Genomic DNA, 26874 nt, shown 5'->3' on the forward strand with positions numbered 1-26874 from the left:
CCCAGTATTATCCCAGACTGTAGAAGCAGATATCAGTACTTTATCCTGAGTTATGGGCTATAGTATAGAACAAATAGTTTTAATGTATAGTTTGTTTATAGTATATCATTTGTTTATAGTTAAATTTGTTTAAATTTGCTTATAATTGTTTATCGTACAAACAATTTAGCTGCCAGGGGGGTGCTGAGTGATTTTTTCCTGAAAATGGGTCAGTAGACCAAATGAATTTGAGGCCTTGCCCGAAGTCGCTGCGGGTCTGGTTTTCTAAAAGGGCTTTACACCGGTCAGCGAAGTGGCCCTGCACGCCATCATCATACCATTAGCATGTACCTCTCATATGCTAGGTTTACCTTTTGTTATTGTTAAAATGATTAGACTCAGCCCTGCTCAGTAAAACTCTGTTTCCTTGGCATTGTTTGGTCAAAATGGTACTTACAGTCTTAAACTGATTTGGTTCCTGAAAGACAAAACAAAAGCTAAGAGCCTAGTACCCTGATGATAGGAAGGAAAGAAGTTATACATATATTGAAATCTGTTTACATGATCTATATTTTGGAGCATTTACCTAAATTTGACTCTTTTGGTAATGGTGATGGTTTAAGCTATGGCTTTGTGCTTAGAATCATTAGCTATATAGTTCTTTCTCTACCTTTCAGGACTTTATTGCGGACCTCCTTCTGTCGTAAAAAATACACGACAATCGTATCATTCTGGCCACCTTCCTGTTGGCAGTATGGTAAGGTACACTTGTTCCTTCAACTCATTCCGCCTCATTGGACACAGAACTCTTCTTTGTATTAGTCAAGACAATGTGACTGCAATCTGGGATAAAGCTCCTCCCAGATGTGAGTATTTCAATCGAAATTCTGTTTGCTCTGAGCCCAGAGTACCGGGGGGGCGCATAACAACACTATTTAGACCATCATACCGACATGGCGATTCCGTGACATTTACCTGTAACACCAACTTCACCATGAAAGGAAATAATTCTGTTTGGTGCCAAGCAAATGGAACGTGGGGACCTACATCGCTACCGACCTGCGAGAGTGGTAAGCATGAGAATACAGCTGAGATTTGCATCTGTGCAGATCAAATCATGCATTATTCTGAAGGAGATAGGGGGGCCTGCATAAGGGGAGGAAGCAAAGGATAGGCTCGAAATTATGGTTTCTTGTTTTTTCTTAGTCCTAGAGGAATCTAAACATCCATTCATCGAACGTCAGCTCAGCAAAGAAGCTTACAGTCTAATGGGAGAATGTAATTCAGCATCCCTCCTGGTAACTGATATGAGGCATTGGTGGTTCATTGGTGACATCCTTACCCTCCTTGAGGGAGACTCGGTTCCGATTCCCAGCCAATGCACTTCCGGCACAGCTACTGCTCCGTATCTTACTGTGGTGACTTGTATGTAACTGAAATGCTCAGTAGGTGCAGCAGAGCTTTCTTGCTAAAATGGATTAGGAAGAAAGGCTTCTGAAAATCAGCCAATGAAAAACCTATTCATTAAAACGGGGCACTTGTCTGGTCTCAACTGATGCTAGGATGGTGCAGTGTTGTCTCTTTGTGCCTGGGGTCACCATGAGTCAGGATCCGCTCGACAGCAGAGCCAACAGTGATGGGGAAAATGAGTCCCACAGGACGGGGCGAAGGGAGAGGGCTGTGGTAGTTGTGGTTCACGAAGATCTCTCTGGGTTGCTGTCAGAATAATGAGAAGAAATGCGGGCAACATGCCCTCCGTGGAGTTGAACTTCATCCATCACTGGCTGCTGCTGTTGTCTTGCCAAGATGAGATGTGTGTTCTCTGTGGTCTTTGTACTCAGCTGCTAACATGACTCTTTACTTTCCCAAGGCAATAATGTTTCCGATCAAACGAGGGGGGATTCAAACCTGGATCACTGTCCTCCCTTTTCCTCCCAGTTGATGTGGTGTATGTTGCTAATGAAATTACAATCTGCATTTCAATACACAGTGACAGGGATGGGCCCCTTAAACAAAAACTTCATGAACACCAGCTATTTTCTTAATATAGAACAACACTGATCTATTCTGAGTGGGTTGAAATGCTTGAAAAACTATTAGATAACTCAATGATATAGCTTTTCGTTTTGAAAATATAAAAGCTTGGTGGTAAGAAAGATCTTATGATAGTCACCAAATGGAAAGTCCATCTGGAGGAAACAGTTGAGCCTTTATAAAGACTGACAGAGATCTCACAGGTGGTAAAGAAAAGGAAGGCAGGTCTGGCATAGGATGTACTAGGTGGTACACACAATCTACATATATATATGTTGACATGTACAATATGCATATAGGTGGTTTATAAAAACAGTAGCAAAATTTTTTCACAAGGCAATTATGATTCATAAAGTATGTGTAGCCAGTTTAAATAATGTACTATTCATGGTATGAAATAGACAGAATTAAACCACAACTGGATCTAGGTTATGACAACTGTTTCACCTGATGGCTTTTTTCTGTGTGAAGATGTCCCTTCGGAGTGTCCACCACTTCCCAGGATCCTCAGTGGCCACCACACAGGGGAGAATAGAAGTTCCTTTGCCCCAGGATTGTCTGTGACTTATAGTTGTGAACATGGCTACTTACTTCATGGCGAGAAGACCATCACCTGCTTGTCTTCAGGAGACTGGGATGCTCTCAGTCCCACATGTGAAGGTGCCCTGAATTTATGATCCATTTTCAGAATGTGGACATTTTCAGGATGATTTGCTCATCTTTGACTTGTTCCCTTAGAGGCACAGTGTGAGGCTCCAGGACAGTTTCCCAACGGGTGGGTGGAGGTGCCAGCAAGTCTTCGGGTTGGCGTGACGGTGAACTTTTCCTGCAACAAAGGGTGAGTATTAGCTGGACAGGGACATTCAATTGCACCGGCTTGCCATGTTAACAGCATGAACTGTGACAGCCACAGCAAGATGCTTGGAGAGGATCTGTGAACAGCCTGGGAGAGGGTATGAGAGAGAATGCTGATCAAGGGACTAGTTGCACACAAATAAACCAATGTAAGAGATTTAATCTTTTAACACACGTTTTTAACAGTTTTATGGACCGAGAATTCACATGTCATACAGTTCAATAGTTTAACCATATTAATTTTAGACAATAAATATTAGAATATTTATACAATCAGCTTTAGAACATTTTCTTCTTCCTTGTACTCATTATTAGCTACTCGTTTCCTTCCCTGAATCCCTCTCTTACCATAACCCCAAGAAACTATTAATCCAGTTACTGTGGCTATAGACTTACCTATCCTGGATTTCATATAGAAAAAAGCATACCGCCCCTCAAAAGCAACAAGCAATCAAACAATAATAATAATAACAAAATAAAACATAGAAAACCTCAGTTGTAAAGATAACAGAAAAATAATTAAAACTAGAACAAATTAAAAATGTGTCAAAAGGGAAAACAAATGATAAGATGTTACATTTTAAGCTAAGTACATTTGTGTTAGCCTGTTTTTCAATGCCCTCTGTTTTACAGTAGGCTATTCAAATCCCTGGTCAATGACTAGAAGGGGTTTACCAGAGGCTTATGACAAGTGGGGACTCCGGAAATGAATTTTGGGTTTGCACTGTCATCCATATGTTTCTGCAAGCTGGGTGCTCAAAATTTAGGCTCTAAGACTAGTCCCTCCTCCTCTCTTGGATTTTACTATTTACAGTCTTGGATCACACAGGCTGATGTGCTTCTTCATGTAGACTTAGTTGTCACCTCACTTAGAAGGCTGCTTGTTTTAAGACAAATGTTAAGGCTCCAGATGCTATTCTTTCTGCTAGCTAGGCACCATTTAATGTCTTCACCACATTTTGCTATAGCACCAACATCTTCGGTCCTCTCTTCATGAGGACAGGTATCGAGCAGGGCCATAACCCAAGAACTAATTGTTCTTAGGTTAGGGCAACAATTAAGCTTTAGCTCAAAATCCATGAATGTATCTATGGTTTATATCTGTACACCTGGTCCACCTTAGAGACATCATTGTCATTTTGTTGGGGAACATTGTGAGTCATCTCTATGGGGTATATGGTAATTCTATTGATATCATCATTCAGTTAAGCAATGTTATTGAATTTCAGATTTGTTTAGATAAACAAAGTAGCTATGTATAGGACAGCTTCTGAGAACTGTACAGCTCAGAAACTCAAGTGACTAGACACTATTTAAGCAAAGTAGGAGAGTGGGAGATAGGGGAAAACTTTCAATAATGCTCATTCACAAAGGCAGAACCATGCCTGCTAGACTAAGACAAGTCACAAAAAAGCAAAGAAAGTCTGAAAACAGCAAATACATGGTAGTCTTGAGCCACCATTCATTGGGCCCCTCAAAGCAGCAGATCCAATCCAACAAAAGTCCAACAATTCTACAGCCGTACGATAGTAGTCATCTGTTTCTTCCCACACTGTGGGGGTTCAGCTTTAAGTCCAAGGGAGTATTTCAGTTCTTTAAATCTGTTACATATTTAAGGTAAAATCCCATTCACTTAGTAAGATTTCCAAATTGGAATCTTCTCAGGTAGCCTATGAAGAATGTTGTGCACCTCAAAAGGACAGAGTCTTAAGTCCTGATTGATTGTCTATAGCACACAGCCCGGGTCACCATGGTTTGGATAGGGACCAGGTCCAGAGTGCCCAATGGGAAACACAAGATGGGGTGTCTAAGAGACTCAATCTTAAATTTGAAGTAGAAGTGGCTGATCTTCAGTGAAACTCAACTAATAGCTCTGAATGACAACCTTCTGTCTCCAGGTTTCGATTACGAGGCCAGCCTTTTAGCCAGTGTGTAATTGCTGGGCAGCAAGCTGCTTGGACCAAGAAACCAGTATGTGAAGGTAGGCAAAGGCAATGGATTTGCCACTACTCTCTGAAAGAGAGGTTCAATAGGGCACATCTCTGCTTAATGAACATTTTGGGTTCAGTCATCACTGCACAGGATTCCTGCAGAGCAAAGACCTCTTTTAGAGCTCTTTAATGGATATCGACTTTATTGAAGCATCAGCCGGTTACCTTTGTGTCCCCCCCTCCACCCCCCAGCTAAAACTCGGTTCTTAGTCTTTCTTTCCTGAAAGCTCTGCAGATTTGCAAGTGAGAGAGTAGGCTGTGCACATTAAGGAGATTGTATATTTGGTAAGAAAGAAAGAAAGATAGGTAGATATCAGAAAGGCAAGTACTCAGGAATAAGGTTTAGAAATCATACTTTGTCAATCATATTGCATTATCTGCCTGCTTTGACTCATTAAATATCATTCTCCTTGAAACTCAGATATTACAGCGGTATCGAGCAGCATCCGAGAATGCATTCTTTCTCTACTGAACAGCTGTCATTTCTCCTTGTCATTTTTCTAGGCATTATTTGCTCACCACCTCCCACAATCCGCAATGGAAGATACACAGGCAGCTCTTCGGGGCTTGTTCAGTATGGAGACACAGTCACTTACACTTGTGACCCAGATCCAGAGCAAGGAGTGGCCTTCATCCTTATTGGCAAGCACACCATCCATTGTGCAAGTGATAGTCAGGGGACTGGCATCTGGAGTGACCCTCCACCACACTGTGAACTTTCTACTTCTGCTGTTCAGTGCCCACATCCCCGTATCCGGAATGGATATATAGCATCTGCACAGAAAGAGGAATATCGCTATAATGACACTGTGCTGCTTGCCTGTGTGCTTCCTTTCACCATGAAGGGCAAGACCCAAGCGCGCTGTAATGCTCGCAGCACATGGGATCCCTCCCTACCAATCTGTGAAAAGCGTGAGTATTGCAGAGAAGGTGTAACTGACTCATCCACTTGAAAATGTGGAAGAAGCGCTGTGGATCATAGATTTAAGAACAGCCTTTTCCAGCATCTACTCCCTTTGTTGACATGCAATACAGCAGATACAAATTATGCAGGGAGTTTTCTTCAACAAGCACCACTTCCCGACTACTTCCTTTTGTGAGATTATCTTTGAGTCACCCATTCTGTAGGGAAAGAACTGGCAAAAATGCCTCTTGGTCTGACTCCACCAGATGCCCTGAGTCCGGTTCCTGGTGATCACGTGTGTAGCAGAGTTGGACTCTACTTTCTAGGGTTTTCAGCAGCAAATGTTTCAGAAGTAGAGGATCAGGCTTTCCTTCTGAGGGGCTTCTGGGTAGACTTGTACCTCTAACTTCTCGGGTAGCAGCAGAATGTGTTGACGATTTGAACCTGCAGGGACTCCATTGATCCTAACAGTGATTCTGCTCCGGGAAGTCAGCAAAGCTCCACTCCAGAGGGATAGTCACATCTTCCTTTAAAAGTGTGCAAGATGAGTCCTTAAAAATAGAAGCTTCCGCACTGAGTGCGGAAAAGAGGAAGCAATGTAGAAGTGCTCATTGAAAATTAACCACGACTGGGCTGTAAGACAGGCTCTGGGCCATGCGCTGCCGCCAGAGTGGGCGGTGACACTAATGTCAAGTTGGTTGCGTTCGCGTTCTTTCTGCCTTTGTGAACACCACGCTCTTTTTTCCCTCTGTTTTATTTAGCCTGCCAGGCGCCACCTAAAATCCTCAACGGGCAAAACAACGAGATGCAGGCAGTGCGCTTTGACCCTGGAACATCTATGAAATACGTCTGTAACCCAGGCTTCGTGCTGGTGGGACCAGAATCCATACGCTGTACCTCCGAGGGAGTGTGGACACCCAGAGCCCCTCAGTGCCAAGGTGTCAGGGTCGCAAATGTAAATGTTTTGTCGGTGTTGAGACTCTTGAGTGCGGTTTCTAATGCTGGTCTCTCTTCTTAGTGGCAGAGTGTGAACCCATAGGGAAGGAACTCTTTACAAAGCCCCAAAGTCAGTTTGTGCGACAAGATGCTAACTCTTCCTGTGAAGAAGGGTGAGTGGCAAGTGTCTTGGCCGGCACTAGGTCTCTGTGTAAGAACACCCTGCAGGCCGTCTTCTGTCACCTGTTCCCGCGCACGGAAGCCGTGCCTGTGCAGTGCGTAGAGGATGCTGAGGCTGGCTAACTTTGTCTTTCTTTTGCTTCTTGTCCTGAAAGCAGTGGGTTTGCTTCTAGGCCAGTAGCTGTAGCTGGGCTTCCTGGACCCCACAAGAGAAAATCACACGATTCTTTCACCCTAGGTACCGGCTAGGTGAGAGTGTTTATCAGCCGTGTCGAGGCGCAATTCCTTGGTTTGTAGAGATTCGTCTTTGTAAAGGTGAGTAGCAAGAATACACGAAGAACTGAAATGAAGCAAGAGCTCTACATTTCCAGGGAGATTTCTGCTTTGGGGTATTTCCTGGGAATAAACATATTTTATTCTATGAATTCTCAATAATGACCATTCCATGGGTTTGCTAGGTCTTTCTGCTGCCACTGCCCTCAATCAAATTAAAGTAAATATACCCAATGAATTGTTCTCATTTGTGATTTAAGATTATATGCATAAGGAGGGCAATTACTATATAGGAGCCTCTCTTCTAAATCACGGGCGGCACTAGTTTAGTAGACAAAATAGGAAGATGCGTGTTGGATCAAAACTCAGGTTCAGTTTGTGCTGTTAAACAGCTGAATGACCTCAGGCAGTGCACATGGCTTCCCTGAAACTCCTGTCCCTCCTCTGTCAACACAGACCAAGACTATCAAGTGCAAAGTGTGAGAATTAACTGATGCTACCCCTATTTTCTAGATGAGAAAACTTCCTTTCACAAAGTAGAATCAATAGTAAATATTCTTGGATAACTATCTAAACAACCAGATATCTCAGCTCAAAGATGCGATTCCAAAAGTGTGCCTTTTCACCTCCCATTGGTTTAAAATTTTATTTTAATGAATAAAGTACTACTCTCTTTATCACTTCATAATTCAGCCAACATGTTCACTTTTAACACAGATCCCCATTTCAAAAATGTGTCCTGTGAAGTCTGTCAAAATTGACTTGCGTGTGTGTGTGTATGTGTGTGTGTGTGTGTGTGTGTGTGTGTGTGTGTGTGTAGAAAGAGAGAAATACCATCATCATATCTCACCTGTAGCCTCCAGGAACCCTAATCGTAACAGGTCCATTCCAAGCTGCGCGCGATGTCTAATCCCAGGACCGCGATCTACCATATCCTTGTCATCTCCCCAGAAATCACATGCCCGCCACCTCCTGCTATCTCCAACGGGATGCACTCATGGAGTTCCCCTGGGGATGTTCCACACGGAACCACAGTCACTTACATGTGTAGCCCAGGGCCAGAGCGAGGAGTGGAATTTGACCTCATTGGAGCGAGCACCCTGCGCTGCGTGAGCCGTGACCAGAAGACAGGCACCTGGAGCAGCCCTGCTCCTCTGTGCCAGCTCGCCATCCCTGATGTCCAGTGCTCACCTGCCCACGTTGCAAACGGGAGGAAGATATCTGGCAAGGAAGCTCCGTATTCCTACAATGACAGTGTGACCTTCAAGTGTCATGATGGGTTTACTTTGAAGGGTAGCAGTGAGATTCGTTGCAAAGCCAACAACACCTGGGAACCTGAAATACCAGTTTGCGAAAAAGGTAAGAAGCTAATGGACCCCACAAAAGGAAGTTGTTTATCTACTTATATGTTGTTTAGAGTCGCAGAAAAAAGCAAGAGTGCTTGTCATTCCTTCCGCTCTTCACTAGAATGTTCTTTGCCAGCTTCGCCTGCTCTTTGGATACATGCTCCCATGGACCTGGGATGCAGTCGGGATAGATACTGTAAAGGCTCCTAAGACCAATGGTCACTCGCTCTCTGACGACCCAGACTCAATGTGTGTGCCCCATAGGTTTTTCAATGGCTGATTCTTTCAGAAGTAAACCAGAAGACCTTTCTTCTGAGCCACCTCTGCATAGACTCATTTTGATTAGCAACCAAGGCTGTGATTAACCATTTGCGTCACTTAGGGACTCCTGCTTCCAGACCCTTCGGTGGTGGAACAAGCTCAGCCTTGTCATCTTCAGTTCACAATTTTCAGACTCTTGTCCGGTGTTGTGCTCTTCATGTTTTCGTTTGTTTGTTTTAATACAAATTTCTTTCTTTGGGCATTTATGTGGGGAGTTTTCTCTTCAAACTGCCTGCCACCTTCTGCAATCTGCCATGGTCAACATACAGGTAGGAATAGGGGCCTGTTTGTCTCTGGGATGACTGTCAACTACGCCTGTGACCTTGGCTACTTGCTTGTGGGAAACAGATCCATCCATTTTATGCCTCCAGGAATTTGGAGTCCTACTGTCCCACTTTCAGTTCCAGAGAGATTTTTCCCTTTGAAATGGAGATCTCTACGAGTAATTCCACCTTTACTTCTATAGAAGGATCGTGTACACCTGTGAGAGAAGAATGGCAAGAGATTCCACTTGGCACCCGTATGGTAACATTCAACACGTCCTGCCAGGTTGGGTGAGTATGAGGTGACCCCTGTTAAGAGACGGTCCCCAGATGGTTGTGTGCATTACCTGTGCTCTCACCAGTCACACTGTGTCACACGCATAGAGGATGTGAGTTCCCACAGGTCTGCCTGGTATGTCTGATGCTTTCTCTCTGTGGAAATGGCCTTGCTGCGAGGGGCTCTAAATCAGCAGTAGTTTCCCCACAGTTAGCAGCCCAGCACGTAAACTATTATGCCACCCGGGCTCCTAGACAGTAGTTTCCTTATTACTTCTTGGGAGGCCACTCCTCTCTGCCATAATTCTCTGGTTGTGAACTGATGGGGCTGGAGTATAGAGCTGTGATGTTGGGAAGAAGCAATGTGTTTTCATTTGCCTCTAGGTACCGATTGACTGGACATTCTTACCAGAAGTGTCAGGATGCTGAGAATGGGGTTTGGTTCCAAAAGATTCCTCTTTGTCAAGGTAAATCCCCTTAAAGAAAAACCATGACAGTGAGAGGAGAAGATGAAATGAGGGCAGGTCTGTAAAGAACTAGTCTGAATTCACCCCAACAGTGCATGCTTGCTCCTTTAATGGAATTAAGATGAGAAAACTCTTTCAGTGCATTGTCAGCATTGACATGGGGAAACAAAGGTAAGAGCTAACTATTTTCCATTTCCCTGCTGATTTTACTGAAGATGAATACACTCACACACACACACACACATATATATATAAATTACATATATAGAGAGAGAAATATCATAAAGTTCCCATATTTCTAGTCATCTCTCTCTTCTTTAATATTTCATCATGCTTTCCAAATATTCTCAGAATTCATATATATTATATAATAAAAATGTAATAAAGCTCTTTGAAACATACACATTCTAGACTCTAAGTTGGAAATAGTCCTCCAGTTATGTGAAATATATGCAGTAGAATAGTCCTCATTTGTACCTTAATGGACCGCGTCCATGTGGATGAACTAGTGAAGTCGAATATCTTACATCTCTCCTGCAGCTGTTTCCTGTCCACCCCCACCAACGATTAAGAATGGGCGGCCCACAAGCATGGCGGTCAAACATGTTCCCTACGGAGAGTCGGTTGCTTATGAATGTGGCCGGGGATTTGATCTCCTGGGAAAGAAGGCTCTCCGGTGCCTGAGCGATGCCGAAGGACGCGGTGTTTGGAGTGGGCCTCCCCCACAGTGCTCGCCGTCGCTCCCTGTGACTCGCTGCCCTAGCCCAGAAGTCAAGCACGGATACAAGCTAAATCAAACCCGTTCTTCCTATGCTCACAATGACACAGTACACATTGCCTGCAACTCTGGCTTCATCATGAACGGCAGCCGCTCAATTCGATGTCGTGCTGATAATACATGGGTTCCAGGTGTGCCGACTTGCATCAGGAAAGGTAAGATATATTAAGGGATGACGTACAGGATGTTGCACTAAATAATGCCAAAAAGAGAGAGAGAGAGAGAGAGAATCTTCCATTGCCATTCTACCCAAAGAAAAATATCTAGAAGCCAAAGCAATTCTGTTTGATAAAATATCTGTTTTCCTTATCTTCGAACCTTTTGATTCTTTTTTTCTTTTCATTTCCAAGTGTGTTAAGCTAAAGGACACAAAACGATAATGGTGAACTTCCCATGGAGGGAGTTGCCAAAGCTTATTTTTTATAATAGAATTCAAATAAAAACTCACATACATCTCTTTTTGTAAATTTTGGACAGTCATAATGCGTGATAACTGGGTATGAAACAAAGACTTGTGGGTGTTCTGAGGAAGGAAACTAGCCGGCAAACCTTTAACACCGTCTTCCTCGCCACTGCCCATTGTCATGGGATAGCCTTTTCCTTCTTGTCAGTGAACGTCTGAGCAGAAGCCACAGTGGTGACTCAAGAATGAAGTTCACACCTTCATTCAAACTCAAGAATGAAGTTCTGTTTGGTCGGCACGAGAGTTCCATTGAAGCGAAACCCATCTTCCAGAACCCGAGAGTGACACTGAGCCCACGGTGCCCCTTTGCTTTCCCAGATCATACTAGAAGCTTGAGCTGAGCAGTGGCTGGCACTTTGAGGAGAACAGAGGTTCTTGGATTTGCTCGACCTGCCTGTTTCACTCCCTGGCCCCCATAGGCATGTGGAAGTGGGACCTTCCTTAGACTAATTCCTGGTCTGCTATTTAAAGGGGAAAGAAGAGCATTCTGCAGGCTGGTGATTTAAAATTGTGGGCTGCAATCATTGGTGTTTCATTATCTTAAGTTTCCCATGTGCCTTCCCATCGCTATGCTATAGGTAGGAAATGTAGATCCCTCCCTAGTGTAGGGCAGTCTGGGTAGAATGAAGGAATGTTCCCAGATATCAATTAGTTAGTTGGCTGATTGGCTCCGGGAAACACCTAACAAGTAGAAATCACGTTGAATGTGTGCTCATCTTTGCTGAATTAAAATCTCCTTCTTCTCCGTGGCTTAGCTTTCTCAGGATGTGAACTTCCATCTGAGATCCGCAATGGGCGGCATACTGGTGAAGAGGTGGCTCAATTTTCCCCTGGAATGTCAATCCAGTACAGCTGTGACCCAGGCTACCTGATGGTGGGAGAGCCTTTCCTTCTTTGCACCCACAAGAGGACTTGGAGCCAGCCGGTCCCATATTGCAAAGGTGCTTTGTGTAGCCCTCCCCCTCCCCCCTACTTTTAATCAAACGTCACCCAGATTGGTTTTGTTTTCAGTCAACTGCTTTCAACATAAAATAGTCCAAACTCCAAATTAACTACCACTGAGGTGATGCTGACTCATAGCGACCCGACCCTCGACGACAGGGTAGGACCACTCTGTGAGGTCTCCGGGCTGTAACCGGGAGTAGAAAATCCCGTCTTCCTCCAGAGGAGCAACTGGTGGTTTCAAACTGCTAACCTTGTGGAGCACAGTCCAACTTGTATCCACTGCACCACCAGAGGTCCCTAAATAGCCAAAGAGATACATTAATTAGAAGTCGCATCAAAACAACCACCAACAAACCAACCCAAATCCATTGCTGATCAGAGGATCATGGCTTGTGGCAACCCTGTATGTGTGAGAGCAGACCTGCTACAAATCAGAAAGGTGGCTTAGGCTGTAGCCCATCTGGCGAGGGACCACCTATGTAACCATTTGCATTAGGAAGACGGCGTGCCTGTGGATAGGAATCAGCTAAAGGGCCAAGTGCATTTTGCAAGAGGGTTACAGGAAGTGTGCCCTTGATGAAAACTACTAACAGCACAGTGGTCTTTTGGATGTATTTCCTCGGAACAGTCATGGGATTGGGGTGGTGTCGTGGTTACCTGTTGGACTGCAGTCCGCATGGTCAGCAGTTTGAAACCACCAGCAGCTCCTCGGGATAAAGACTGGGCCTTCCACTCCCGTCACCAGTGACCGGCCCAGAAACCTACCAGGAGCCGCTAGGAGTCAGCATTGACTGAGGGCAGTGAGCTCGGTTTTGAGTTTATTCAGGAAAAGTTACAGAACGTCATTTTGATTACCGTAAACAATTCATAAGGAGTAAGCACCATATTGGCTTGGCTCCTTGATGATGCCTGCTTTACAGATGAAATCCCAGAGGCATGGGGAGGCTTGTAACCTATCCAGGATACAAAGGCAAGAACTCACATTACAACCCCCCACCTTGGGAAGATGACATAAATGAGGAGGCATGGACATGTAAAGAAAGAGTAGAAGCTGATGGAAGAGTTATTTGGGATGCTTACGATTATCCAGTGCGCCCTCACTGATATTCTAAGGTGTTCAATGTGTCCAACATCATTAGCTTAGAAACTGAAACACTGAGCAGATCAAATAGGTTGACTTCAATGATCTAGCTATACTGATGCTAGAGATGGCTGATGCTCTAGGACTGTGCGCCTAGAACATTGCCCAGTATCCTGTGAACGATGGCTGCCATTCGGAGGAGGCAATCCGTTGGTTACATAAACTTTCTTGTAAGTGGGAAAATGCCAAACTGTGACACATCTTCAGTGAGCTTCCTTTCATTTCAGAGGTAAACTGTAGCTTCCCGGAGCACACGGGCGGAATGCAGACGAGGCTGGAGCCTGGGAAAATGTATCAGTATGGAGCTACTGTGACTTTGGAGTGTGAAGACGGGTACACGTTGGAAGGCAGTCCCCAGAGCCAGTGTCAGGGGGATCACAATTGGAGCCCTCCCCTGGCAGTTTGTAAATCTCGTAAGTGCAAAAGCCGTCCCTGGGGCCAACTGCATCTCCTGTCCGTCCCCCTGGAGAGAGGAGTGTGATGGTCTCCCTGAGTTGGGAACCCTGGGGGTTAAATCAGCACAGCTCTGTGAGCCCGCAGTGTGGCAGCAGAAGAAATCCGAAGCCAGTGGTCTGTCCCCAAACAATAACATTTCTGAGGATGGAGAAGGAAATTAAGGAAACTAGAGAGGAAGACTTTAAAATAAAATGTCTGATAGCTTAGTTGAGAATTTTTTTAATCGTTTTATTAGGGACTCATACAACTCTTATCACAATCCATACATACATCAATTGTGTAAAACACATTTGTACATCCATTGCCCTCATCATTCTCAAAACATTTGCTCACCACCCAAGCCCCTGGCATCAGGCCCTCATTTTTTCCCCCTCCTTCCCTGCTCCCCGCTCCCTCATGAACCCTTGATAATTTATAAATTATTATTTTGTCATATCTTGCCCTGTCCGACGTCTCCCTTCACCCACTTTTCTGTTGTCCATCCCCTAGGGAGAAGGTCACATGTAGATCCTTGTAATCGGTTCCCCCTTTCCAATCCGCTCTCCCTCTGTGCTCCCAGTATCGTCACTCAGACCACTGGTGCTGAAGGGATCATCCGCCCTGGATTCCCTGTGTTTCCAGCTCCCACCTGTACCAGTGTACATCCTCTGGTCTAGCCAGACTTGCAAGGTAGAGAATTTACAGAGCACACCAGACTTTGACATTCAATAGTTCATACACATTCGGATTGAACTCATCCATTGCAAACCCTCATGGAGCACCAGTTCCTACTTACTCGTACAGCATGTCGGATCTTGACTGGGGTCTCAAATGCTCCTGAGCAGCCATCTTTCTCCATCCAGAGGAGAGAAGAGTGATGAAAATGGAAAGATGCATGGAAACAATTAACCCGCTGGACTAATGGGCCATGACAACACCCCCATTCCCTATGCCCCGCCCCCCAAGACCTTGGTCCTGATCCCCAAGCTCGGCCAGTCATTCCCTCAAGGTGCTTGGCTGTGTCTAAGAAGTTTTCATAACTTGATTCCCAGTACACTCCACCACATCCATGGATATATTTGCAGCAGAAGTAAACACACATATGCAAATACCTTCTGTCCAACGCATATGTATTCCCACTCTTCCACACGTGTGCCGTCTGTGTAACTAACCAAGCATCTACTTGCAGAGACCCCCACTGTTGCAGGATTGAGCAACATGCTTGCCAATCTGATGGGGGTAGGGGGCTCCAGAAAGAGGTTAGCTCAGCCCTCATAGCACTTAGTATTTTTATTCTAACCTAAGAACTCTCTGACGCTAATGTTGTCTCGATTGGTTTATTTCATTAGTGGACTAACCCAGACTGCCTAATTATAATGATGTATAAAAAGGTCCAATGAGCAGTCGTATAAGAAAGTTTATAAAAGATGGCTAGTATTCAAGGGTCCCTAAGTCTTTCTGCTTTGACTCAGGAGGCCCCGGGGTACTGTTGACTTCTGGAATATTCATGCAGGAAGTAGGTTATATTGAGTTATGCTACAAGGTTGACATTTTCATTTTGAATATTTTCCCATAGGCTCACTGGCTCCTCTGGTTTGTGGTAAGTTGTTTTGTTTGTTTTTTTAAATATGTGAAGAAAAACTTTAATGAAGCTTTAATATATGTATGTGTGTGCACATGAATATCTCAGAGGTCCTAGATCCTACATATGCTTTAAATAGTTTTTCACTTTTATCATTCAAAACATTAAGTTTTGCTGATTCAGGTGTATTTTGGGGGCTGGGGGACATTCTAAAATTTTAAATGCCACTTATGGATAATGTTGGCTACCTGGCTTAAATAGTGAACTAGTCTCCATTTTTAAACAGAAAGCTGACATTTCAGTAAGTCTTGGTCTTCGGTTTCCTGGGTCCTAGCTGGCTGTTTCCAAGGGAGCAGAACACATGTAACAACTTGAAGTGAAGGGTACATTCTGTGGCATCAGGAGCATGGGCTACTGCTTCCTGTGCTCCAAAGGCCACCTTGGTAACAAAAAAATTGATAATAAAACTGAAAATAATAGAGAAGTTCGACAGAAACTTGAATGGATGCCTGTAGAGATATGCTTCATGCATTCGATGCAGACTGTGTAGACCAAATCAGAAAAGGCCACCATACTCAGGGAGTGCGCGTTCATGAGGGAGGAGCGCTAAGTGAAAGTAATAGTCACTCTGAGGGGCAGCCCCTTCAGCAATCAAGTTTCTCTGGCATTTGTTCTGTGCTGTTTTGTCTCCTAGCTATTTCTGCGAGTGCAATCATTGTTATCATCTTGGTGGTGGTCTTTTCATGCAAGATATTAAAGCACAAAGAACGGTAAGTTCAGCTGGATGCTTGATCAAAATGCCTTTTAAAAGCTGCCTTCTTGCCTAACACCAAACGCAGAACCATGAAGTGTGAGATGAATATTGCAATGGTGGTAACTGAGGGGAGATAAGCTGAGCTCTTCTGAGGGAAACCTTCCTGTAAGAATTTATAAATTTATGTTTTAAAATATAAATGAAATAATTATTATTTTATTTAATGTTTATTCAAATTATTTTATTTAATAATGCTTATAAATTGTACGTTCTAATCAACATAAGCAGAAAGAAAAATATTGTACAATTCCAATTTCATATATATTTCCTATGTTCTTTTTCCCCTTTATTTTTGGAACTGAAATTTTTGTCTCATAGTTTCCTGTTTTAAATTTTTTTCTCATGTAGCTGAATGCACATTTAACCTAAAGTACATATTTCTCATGATTTTGAATCATGTTTTTAGTTATTTAATATCAATTATATACATCTCTCTTTTTGGAAAATCTCGATGACTTCCATAATTATTATAAGGAATAATTACAGCACATTATAAGAAACATCTTTAAGTAAACTTTTTTTTTACATCTAATCATGGCTCCAACCTTGATTCCAACTCATAGCCATCTCGTAGGACAGAGCACCGCCCCACGGGGTTGCCAAGGCCGTAAGTCTTTACGCAAGTAGGTTGACACATCTTTTTTCCATGGAGTGGCTGGTGGGTTCTGACCATTGTCTTTTCAGTTAACATCTGAGTCCTTGCACCACAAGCATAAGATCACTAGGAAAAATGTATGGGTATTTGATAAGTAATGCCCAATGCTTTTGCAGAACATTATTTGAAATTGATCATGTCAAAAAATTAACATATCTGGATAGGTTGTGTTTCTGCATCCATTTTCTGTTTTACTGATCTGTTTGTTCTTCTATCACAAACCCCTCTGAATTTAATGGTAGATTTTTATAATATCACAATATCTGGTAGGGAAATAATTCCTTTACTGTATATATATTTTAGAATTTTCCTCTATTTTCTTTGGCTTGTTCTTACAAGTGATTTTAAAAATCACTTATCCTTTCTAATATCAAACTTACATTTAAAGCTGATTGATTTTTTGAAAAAGTTACATCTTTACTATAATGTCTTCCCATTCACAAATTTTATAGCCCTTTGCATTTGCCTAAGACTTAGACTCTAAGTGATCTTTTCCCTACTCCGGTGTTACCTTCGATATTAACCTGTATGTGGTTCTAAGTAACCATGTTGTCATGTTTTCTTTCTTTTTTAAAATTTTATTTATTTATTTGTTTTTAATCATTTTATTGGGGGCTCATACGACTCTAATCACAATCCATACTTACATCAGTTGTGTAAAGCACATTTGTACATTCATTGCCCTCACCGTTCTCAAAGTGCCATGCTTTCTTGTCCAGAAACTAGACATGACCCTGCATTTTAGTTTGGGTTTATCCCTAACATCTGAGTGCATCAGAGTTTGCTTTGTGATGCGGTGTATGACGCAACCTTACTGGCATTTCTTTCTGCAGAGCCAAGTGTTCCAATGTCTCTTTTGAGTGCTCTATCACCGCACCATTGGTTTGTTTCTTTGATCAGACAATGTTAACCTATTCCTCTATGAACTAGGGTTTACATCAGAGCTATCTGACACAGATGTGGAACATAGATTAAACTCTACGTATTTACCTGTCTGCATGAACACAATACGCTTTCTTAGTCATTGTAGCTTTCTAATAGGATCTCTGGTTGCAGTGTGGGCTAAGCCTGGACTGCCAACCCCAAGGTTGGCTTTCTACCCCTGCAGAGATGGACAGGCTCGGAAACCCACAGGGGGAGTCTGCTCTGTCCTACCAGGTCTCTATGGGTCAAAATCAACTTCATTGCAGTGCATTTAAGCTTTTTAATGGTGTTTCTGAGTGGTTCTGTTTTCTTCCTCTTTAAACTATTTAAAAATTTTCTTCTATTCATTTTTGCAGGTAGACTATAGAATATTTACTCCCTATATCTTAAAAAAAAAGAAGTTAAGAATTTGATTGGAAGTACCATAAGCTCTTTGGGAAGAACTAATCTCCGTTAATGGCAAAGTCAACAGTTCAAAACCACCAGCCACTCCGAAGGAGAAAGATGAGGCTTTCTACTCCTGTAAAGAGTTATAGTCTTGGAAACCCACAGGGCTAATTCTACCCTGTCCCATAGGATTGTTATGAGTCAGAATCAACTCAGTAACACTGAGTTTTTTTAGCTTAACCTCTTCAAAATATTTCCTTCCAGAATCATGGATGACTGATTCTGGTATTGTTTTATATCTGCCATTCAACTTTAACAATTCACTTTATGTAGGCCAGGAACCCTGGTGGCACAGTGGTAAAAAGTGCTTGTCTGTTAACCTCAAGGTCAATGGTTCAGGCCCACCAGTTACTCTTCAGGAGAAAGATATAGCAATCTACTTCTATAGAGATTTGCAGTCTTCAAAACCTGATGGGACAGTTTTACTATGCCCTATAGGCCACTATGAGTCGGAATTGATTTGATGGCAGTAAGTTTGGTTTATAGTTTCATGTAGGCCATGTCAATCTCGACATATCTTGTTCTTGCAGCTCTTGTACATCATCATTTGTTCTGCTGCTGTCTACTGTATGCCTTATCATTAATTCTGAGTTAAATCTGGGAAAGCTTATCTTTACGCAATTATTAATTCAAATAGTTTTTCAGGGAGTTACCTAGTCTTCTATGTAGAAACTGTATTTTACATAAATTATTATTGTATTATGGCCTTTCCATGGGTTATTCATTTCCACTTATTTAGTTTCCCCCTCCTGTTATGACCTTGACCAGAAGTTTATTGGAATTCTTCAAAAACAATAAGTGATGTTGGCCTTATTTTTCAATGTAACAACATTAAGATGACATGTGTATCATTGCTAAAAACGATGCTGAATGTTTTTGGTGTTTTTCTTTTGTTTTTATGTCACAGGGAGATGTATATTTCTACTCTTGGTCACATATATTGTTTTTATTTCCCTTTTAAAATTACCACCCACCTTTATGTTTCTTTCCCTTTGAACCACTCTTTCATAACTCTATACATCAATCTTCAGTGATGGGTCTTTGTTTTTATTCAATACAAAAGCAGACATGCTTATAACAAATCAAATAGTTTATACAGAAAGTGGGTCGCCTCCTCCTGTGGATACTCAAAGCCCAGTGAGTTGTTAACAACTTGTTATGGACACTTGCCTACATCTCTCTGTTTACCATATATGTATGTGAATTTTCTCATTCAGTCAGTGGATGTTAGAAAATAGAAGTGAAAATGAAAGGAGGTAATGACCAAGTTCATTCACTGTTCCCTTACACAATAATTTAGCACCACGCTAGGCTAGAGTTACAGAGCTGAGTAGGACATGGGTTCTGTTATCAAGGTCTTTACAGTCTATTGTTGTTAGCTGCCATCCTGCTGGTCCAAAGCTACAGTGACCCTGTGCCAGTGCTTCTCAACTTCCTAATGACACAACCCTTTAATACAGTGTCTATGAAACCCAGGGCAGATAAATCTATAGACACCACAACTGGGTTAATAGGTTTAAAGGGACATGGCGGAGGAGGTGGGCAGGAAGTGGAGAGCTAGCAACAGTGCGCTCAAGGAAGAAGGAATGTCCTGAAATTGATAATGGTGATGTTTGCAACGAGTCTTAGGAGTGTGCCTGAATGATGGAGATGTATGATATGGGAATTGCATGTCTGTGAGACTACTAAAAATATATTAACTCATTTAAAACACAAAATAAAGACCAGGGGCAGGATTGGCATCTCAAGCCAAGCAGCAGTGGTGTTGATGAAGAGGCTGGAAGGTAGAAGAGCTATCTTTGATGTGAAGAAGATAAGATTTTCCAGACTGAGTGACTTGCTGGATATGGAGAGAAGGAGTCAAATAGATTGGTGTGGAGGTGACAGGGTGGGCCCAATGGACCACTGAAAGAGGAGAGGAGCATTTCACTGGGGAAGGTATTAAGAGTTCATTTCTGACCTATCATCCTGAGGCATCAGTACTATAAGACTTAGAGGAGGGCTCTGGACTCAAAGTAGGTAACAATTAAGTCATAATTGAACCCAGGAGACCCCACGGCATCAGGCTGTAAGGTGCACACAGGTCTCAAAGGTGTTTAAAAGGCAGCAGGGGAAACAGAGGCAGCTGAACAGTAGGAGAGAGCTGTTGCCAACGTTCAAGGGAGGAAAGGACCCTAAAAAAAGATGTCATGTTCATGGCTTTCCTCACAGGAAATTAGAGGATAATTTTAACCAAGAGTAATTAGAAATTCAAATAAATAGAAAATGTGGTCTCTATTTCTTTCCTTCAAGCTACTACGTTTGCTATCAGAGCATTGCATGAATGGGAAAATTCACAAACTTTGGGAATGCTGGCAAGCTCAAATAATTTGTAATGTCTTGTTATGATTATTAACTGTATTAACATGATCCTGCCACACTTCATTTGAGTGCCTCGATTGATAGGAAACACGCACAGATGTTCAGGTGTGCTTCAGAGGAAGCTACTCTCGGGATTCGATGTGATTGCTGTTGCTGCAGGCACTCTAACAAGACAAAGACAAGGGTTTTACTGAGAGCACCCGTCTGCAGCATCCATGGTCAGACACACTGAAACACATTTTGTCTGGAATAAATGTGTGCATGCACGAACTAGAAGCCTAGTACGGAGCCTCTTGGCCTGACCCTCCCATCTTCGCACAATTTAATCTGTTGATAGTAAATCACATGTCCTAAGTGTCTTTAGCGACTACATTTCTTCCCCAGCCAGCGCTTTTGTAGTATTTTATCTTGGGATTTGGCAAGATAATTGTGTTTCATTAACTTTCACTAATTATAGCAAAAATGATTTTAGACTTGCAATAAAGGTATGCCTTTACAGTAGTCACAACGGCTTTAAAGTAATCCTGGTCGATGAGTAAACATCGTGCCTTTTTCTCTCTTCTTTCATTTAGCAGTTATTATACAAATACCATGCCTAAAGATGGGGCCCTTCACTTAGAGACACGGAACGTGCACTCTGTGGATCCATATAACCCCGCCAGCTAATCAGAAGACAACCTGGTATCTAATGCAATGGAAATATTATTATTCAGGCATATGTCAATGTCTTTGTTTCTACTTATCAGTAAGCAAAGTTCTAAATCTCTGTGGCTCTGACTACGGCCCCAGTCTCTGTAATCATGCACAGGAAGTATGGCGTGGTCTACCCTCATACTGCCAACTGACCTTCTAGTTTTTGCATCCAGTCATCCATTCAACAAATATCTAAATAAATAGGAATGCTGATAAGAATAAAATTAGCATGAGATATAGATGATAGGAAACGGTAGTTGCAGTGAAGAGAAGTAAAAGCAGACAGGGGGTCTGGAGAGATGAGGGTGGCGGCGAGCAAAACCCTCGCTCAGTGAATGGTATTTAAGCAAGGTTGGAGGGAAGTAAGGAAGTTGGTGTGTGGGCATATGGGGGAAGAGCATTCCTGGCAAGAGAGAATAGGAAATTAAAGACCCTAAGGTTATGTGATTTATGGGTTAGAAGCACAGGACAGAGGCCAGTCTTGTCTAGAGGACACTGACCAAGAAGAAAAGTAGTAGAGATGAGATCAGAAAAGAGGGGGAGGAAGGAGAATCATATGGTTGGCCATTGCTACGAGCTTGGTTCATAGCACAATTAACTGCTGTGTTGAGAACAGACTGTCAGAGGTCAAGGGTGGGAGAGGAGGAATTGGTAAGGAGGCCCCTGCAGTTACGCAGGCAAGAAACTGAGAGTGGCTATAATTGGTCTAGTAGAAGTGGAGATTGGAACAGAACCAGTTCTTCATACTTTTTAAAATTGGAAGATAAGAAGCACTGACAGTTTCTATTGGGATATAAGAAAATGAGAGGCAATGTTGACTTCAAGGTTTTTTGTTTACCCCCCTCAGCAATTAGAAGTACGGAGTTTTCACTTATTATGATTACTGAAAACTGAAGCTCACGGCTAGGGAGAACAATGAGGAACTCCACTTTGCAGCAGCTTACAGTCATCCTTGAGATGGACATATATGCCAAGCAGGCCACTGGCTACACAAGTCTATATTTCAGGACAGTGGTCCATGCTGCTGTCAGAATAGATGACAGTGAATAAGATCACCCAGGCGGGGAATGTAAGCAGGTAAGGATGAAAGGTTCAAGTCCTGTGCCTTGGACCTTCCAATCCTAAGAATCAAAGAGTGAGAAGTAACTAGCAAAGGAACCCAAGAGCAGCCTCTGGAAGACAAGCCCCAAAATGAGGTGTCCTAGAGATCAGTTGAAGAGCTTTAAGGAGGAGGACATGAGAAAGCAAACACCAGTGGTAAGTTAAGAAAGATGAGTACTAAGAACCATTGAGTTTAGGGGCATAAAGTTCATTGGTGAACTCACAAGAGCACTTTTGGTGCAGGGGAAGGAGGCAAAGTCCTGATGGGAGTGGGCTTAAGAGAAAAATGAAGGAAGGAAATTGAAAACCTTAAATGTAGATAATTTCTTTCAAAGAGTTGTTCTATAAAGAGGAGCAGATAAGTAGAGTAATAGCAAGATAAAGACGTAAAGTCAGGAGGGGAGGAGAGTAAAGTCAAGGTTAGCAACATAATAGTTATGCTGCTAAACCTTTAGGTTGAAGGGGATGCTCTAGTCGGCGGCAGGAAAATGATGGAGGAAAGAGAACGATGACTGGGTTCTTCCAAAGGAATGCGATCCAGGGCTCCAAGCAGCTGGCCTTGGGAAAACACATCAGAGGATAAGTAGAGTAGAGGGCAGAAAGCTGAGTTACTGACGATGAGCCATAGGTAGAAGGAAGATGAGGGGCAGGGAAGCCATGCCAGGGAGATCTTTACATTCAACCAAGTGGGGGGGGGGGGAGTGTCCAAAGTAAAGAAGTTATGACATAAATATTTGTTGAATGAATAAATGAATAAGCAAGAATGAACTACTTGATCCTTTTTCTCCCTCGTGTATTTGAATTCCTTTATATCAGGCTAAAAAGTGTTATTATTTGCTCAATATCATGTTATCAGAACAAAGATATCTCAATGGTATGGCACCTTCCAATGGGCTTTAGATGGTTTGTTGGTCATAGTAGTTATTTACCTACAGAGAGAATGATACCACTTTGGTTATTTAAAGGGTTGTTTTGGTTTGTTTGCTATTCATGCTGCCTCCTAAAGAGAAATTTTTATTTCAGGAGGCCTTGCTGCTTGGAATCCAAGTGAACGCTGTTTGGAAAGAAACCACTAATGTCAGCAAGTCTACTTGCCTGGCTTCAACAGCAACGAAAGGGTTTTATAAGCTAGGGTTTCTTATCTGCACTTACTCTCAATCCGAAAAAAGAATGTTTGCTGGTGAAAAAGATGAGGCCCACTTTCATTACCATTTAATCATCATCAAGGGCTTTCGGCAGCAGCATCTGTGCTGCCCCGGCGCCGACTGCACAGCTCAGACAGAGACGCCATCTCCTGAGGGACCGGAAGCAGAACTTCCCCAATCATCTCTTTGTAGCAGCACACCGCTACCGTCGACGTCAGGATAGAATATGGCTTTAATTATTTAAACAAAACACGAAGCATTTTCTGTGACTATAATGGGCATATCCATGGTGGGAAGTCTGCTTTCGTTTTAACTATGTCTTCTCTGATATGCCTAAGCTTTCCACTTTTATGCCCACTCAGTGGGAGATTTTCTCACAATATGTACTTAGCCTATCCATAAGCACTCAATATTTGCACACATTTTTGGGGGGGAAATTATGGGGTGCAACTTATTATTCAACAGTTTAGGGGAATATAATTCAAGCTTTAAATGTTTGGGGGAATTTTGTCATAAGTTCTACTTGCTTGTAAAATATCATTTAAATATATATCGATATACCACTCAAATAAATTTTAGCCTTCATAAAAACACTTGCCTTGCAGTGTTGTTGTTTTTTAATCCATGAGCCCTCAAATAACATACACAATATGAGGGCTTTTACGGATTATGAGTTAGCATAGAGTTTACAATCAGAGGCTCTGTCAGCTCAGCCGAATTCTCAGCCCCACAGCTTCAACTCTCTCATTCTCAAAATTTCTCTTTTACCAGAAGAAGTAAAAAAAAAAAAGTATATTGGTACTATATTTGTGTCCAGGTTTATTCCAAATGAAGTCTTTTCAAGCATGTCTGCCACGTCAGGGGGTGGCTGCAGACAAGCTCTCTCAGTCGTGTGCTTGTCTCAGTCTCCTTAGGTACCTTCTGAAACCCACAAGACCCCGTCAACACGGTGACTTCTGAGGGATCTGCTGCCGCAGTTAAACTCAAGGCAAGGAGGTCAGCTCAGAAGGTCATGATGATTTTTTCACATTATTATTCCAGAGAGGTGATCTTGATAGATTTTCTCAAAATACACAGGATAATGGGGAAGAAGGAACCCTAATTAGGAGGAAGTCTTTTTCCACAAAGTTGAAAATTGTATTGGTGAGGAAAAAGGCCCGGAAGTAGAGGATTTTTTTTTCCTTCATCCCAACAATGCACAGGTTAGGGTAGCCCCTATGGTAGCAAGATCTGGCCTAGAGAATTGCATTGGGAAGTCTCACGCCACCCACCCTACTCCTTGATCCTCCCCCTTCCGACTCCTCTTTGTCGCCCAGACACAAAGAACAGTGAAAAGGAATTATGATTTGGTCCATTGAAGATGCCCACACTGCTGTTTCCGCAGTGCTAATTGAAGAGTCCAGAATCCTTCAGGGGAAGAATTTTCCCTATTCAAGTATTTTACCTATTGAGAAAATAAAATCTGATTGACAGGCTACTCTGTACCTTCTAGAATATTTATGCTGATTCCCTGTCTTCCTCATTCATTTCACATGAGAACAACATAAACACCGCATCGCCCTCATGTCCGTTCTGACTCGTTGCATAGCAGAACTGTCCCACAGGTTTTCCAAGGTTGAGTCCTGCTGGTGTCCTAAGTCCACGATGGGCTGCCCTCCATAAGGCCAACAGTGTGAAGCCTCCAGCGGTGCCCCCGGAGAAAGAGGAGGCTTTCTACTCCCATAAAGAATTACAGTCTCAGAAAGCAAGAGGGCCAGTTAGTCCTACCTTCTGCTATAAGGTCACTTTGAGTCAGAATTGACTTCATGGCAGTGAGTGTGTTTCCTGTTCAAGCACATGTTTGCAAGGCTTCATCTTACATACTCTGGACATGTTGTCAGGAGAGACCAGTCCCTGGAGAAGGCCGTGATGCTTGGCGAAGTGGAGGGGCAGCGCAAACGAAGGCCCTCAAGGAAAGGATTGATAGAGCGGGCCGCAACAGTGGGCTCAGGGACACTGTGACGGTGCAGGACCACATTGTGTTTCGTTCCGTTGTGCATAGGGTTGCTGTCGGTTGGAACCGACTTGATGGCACCTAGCAACAGCAACATCATTGCAGAAACAAGTCAACAAATCTTTTGCCTGGTAGGTTAAACCACTGACCTTTGCTGCTTAAACCCCCTGTTTCCCAGGACTCCTTTTCAATGAGGAAATCAGAGATATGTTGAGATTTCCTCACCCTCCCTTACCCCTCCACTTTTATGTATACTCACTCTCATCATCATTTCGACCTGCCATTCTACGCGGACCATAAAGCTCTCTTCTCATCACCTCTGCATCCTCAAGGATGCATCAGTGTACCCTCTTCCCATCACCAGCTCCTTCCTACAAATGTGCTCAAGGCCAAGATCCATTCAGCTTCAAGTGCTAGAAAAACCATCACATGCTGATTGAGGCCTTCAAGGGATTTTACTGTATCCTGTGACACTAACATCAAAGAGTGCTGCTGGTTGGCCTTTAAGCCAACCTGGACTGAAATGTTCAAATCACGTACCCAGGAATTTTGGTGTTGGTTTGTTTTTCCTATCTCCCAATTTGGCCTGCCCTTGCTGACGTCACTCTCTGGCAGGCATGCTCTGAACAGTGGGAAAATCTTTACTGACGATGCCAAAGGTACATCCCCTCAGCTTAGCACCCTAGCGCACAGACCCTAATAACTCCTTCCAGAGTCCTTCCGCTAGCTCTCCTTGATGCAACAGGGTCTCAGGGCCCTGACTGAAACCATGACTAGACCCCGAGGAGCAGACGGTGATGACCGAGTGACCTGTCCAGCCTTGGAAGGAGTGGTTAGATTCATCTTCCTCACTTGTTCTCCCGTGGGGAAGTGTTGCCTTCAAAGGAGCATGGGAGAGCCCTGGTGATGCAGTGGTTAAAGTATTCAGATGCAAATCAAAAGGTCTGTGGTTCAAACCTATCGGCTTATCTGGAGGCAGAGGACATGGCAGTGTGCTTCCATAAAGTTACCGAACCTTGGAAACCCTCTTGGGCAGTTCTACTCAGTCCTAATGCATTGCCATGAGTCAGAATCAACTCTAGGGCTGGGGTGTTTGAGAGAGCGTTTGGCAGTGTCTGCAGACATTTTGGGTTGGGAGGGAGTGTTATGGGCTTCTAGTGCTTAGAGGCCAAGAATGCAGATAAATATTTGACAGTGCACAGGATAGCTACTCACATCAAAGAATCATGTGCCCCCAAATGTCCATAGTGCCAGAGTCTACCTGAAGCACGTGGAACCTTGAAAAGGGGGATTGCACACAGGTCTGGCCATCTGCAGGTCACTGGTTGTGAATGAGTCTTCCTCCAATCTTGACACTGGTTTGGTTTACACTATTGTCTAAGACATTTTCATTTTTTTCTGCTCTAAGGGTTTCTTTTTTTAGTAACTAAATCATTTTACTGGGGGCTTGTACAGTTCTTATCACAATCCACACATACATCCGTTGTGTCAAGCACTTTTGTACATTTGTTTCCCTCATCATTCTCAAAACATTTGCTTTCTACTTGAGCCCTTGGTATCAGCTCCTCATTT

General features: G+C 43.0%; 1 protein-coding gene and 1 pseudogene across 1 annotated transcript in view; one reads left to right on the top strand and one right to left on the bottom strand.

Moving 5' to 3' along the window:
* The window catches only part of LOC115872367, a 102025-nt pseudogene extending 101091 nt beyond the window's left edge, over positions 1-934 (bottom strand).
* Positions 935-973: 39 nt separating this feature from the next.
* Positions 974-26874, top strand: part of LOC101654788 (complement receptor type 1-like) — a 161576-nt gene continuing 135675 nt past the window's right edge. The window contains exons 1-17 of the mRNA XM_045298193.1: positions 974-1049; positions 2485-2673; positions 2752-2851; positions 4767-4849; positions 5364-5771; positions 6525-6701; positions 6782-6872; positions 7118-7194; positions 8104-8511; positions 9286-9373; positions 9743-9825; positions 10366-10758; positions 11822-12007; positions 13380-13565; positions 15164-15187; positions 15864-15939; positions 20946-21031. Of these exons, the coding sequence (XP_045154128.1) occupies positions 974-1049; positions 2485-2673; positions 2752-2851; positions 4767-4849; positions 5364-5771; positions 6525-6701; positions 6782-6872; positions 7118-7194; positions 8104-8511; positions 9286-9373; positions 9743-9825; positions 10366-10758; positions 11822-12007; positions 13380-13565; positions 15164-15187; positions 15864-15939; positions 20946-21031 (2731 nt within the window). The remainder of the gene's footprint in view (positions 1050-2484; positions 2674-2751; positions 2852-4766; positions 4850-5363; positions 5772-6524; positions 6702-6781; positions 6873-7117; positions 7195-8103; positions 8512-9285; positions 9374-9742; positions 9826-10365; positions 10759-11821; positions 12008-13379; positions 13566-15163; positions 15188-15863; positions 15940-20945; positions 21032-26874) is intronic.

The sequence above is a fragment of the Echinops telfairi genome, unplaced genomic scaffold, assembly GCF_000313985.2.
Source record: "Echinops telfairi isolate 266 unplaced genomic scaffold, ASM31398v2 ScPeMD7_7424;HRSCAF=8462, whole genome shotgun sequence".
Taxonomy (NCBI): domain Eukaryota; kingdom Metazoa; phylum Chordata; class Mammalia; order Afrosoricida; family Tenrecidae; genus Echinops; species Echinops telfairi.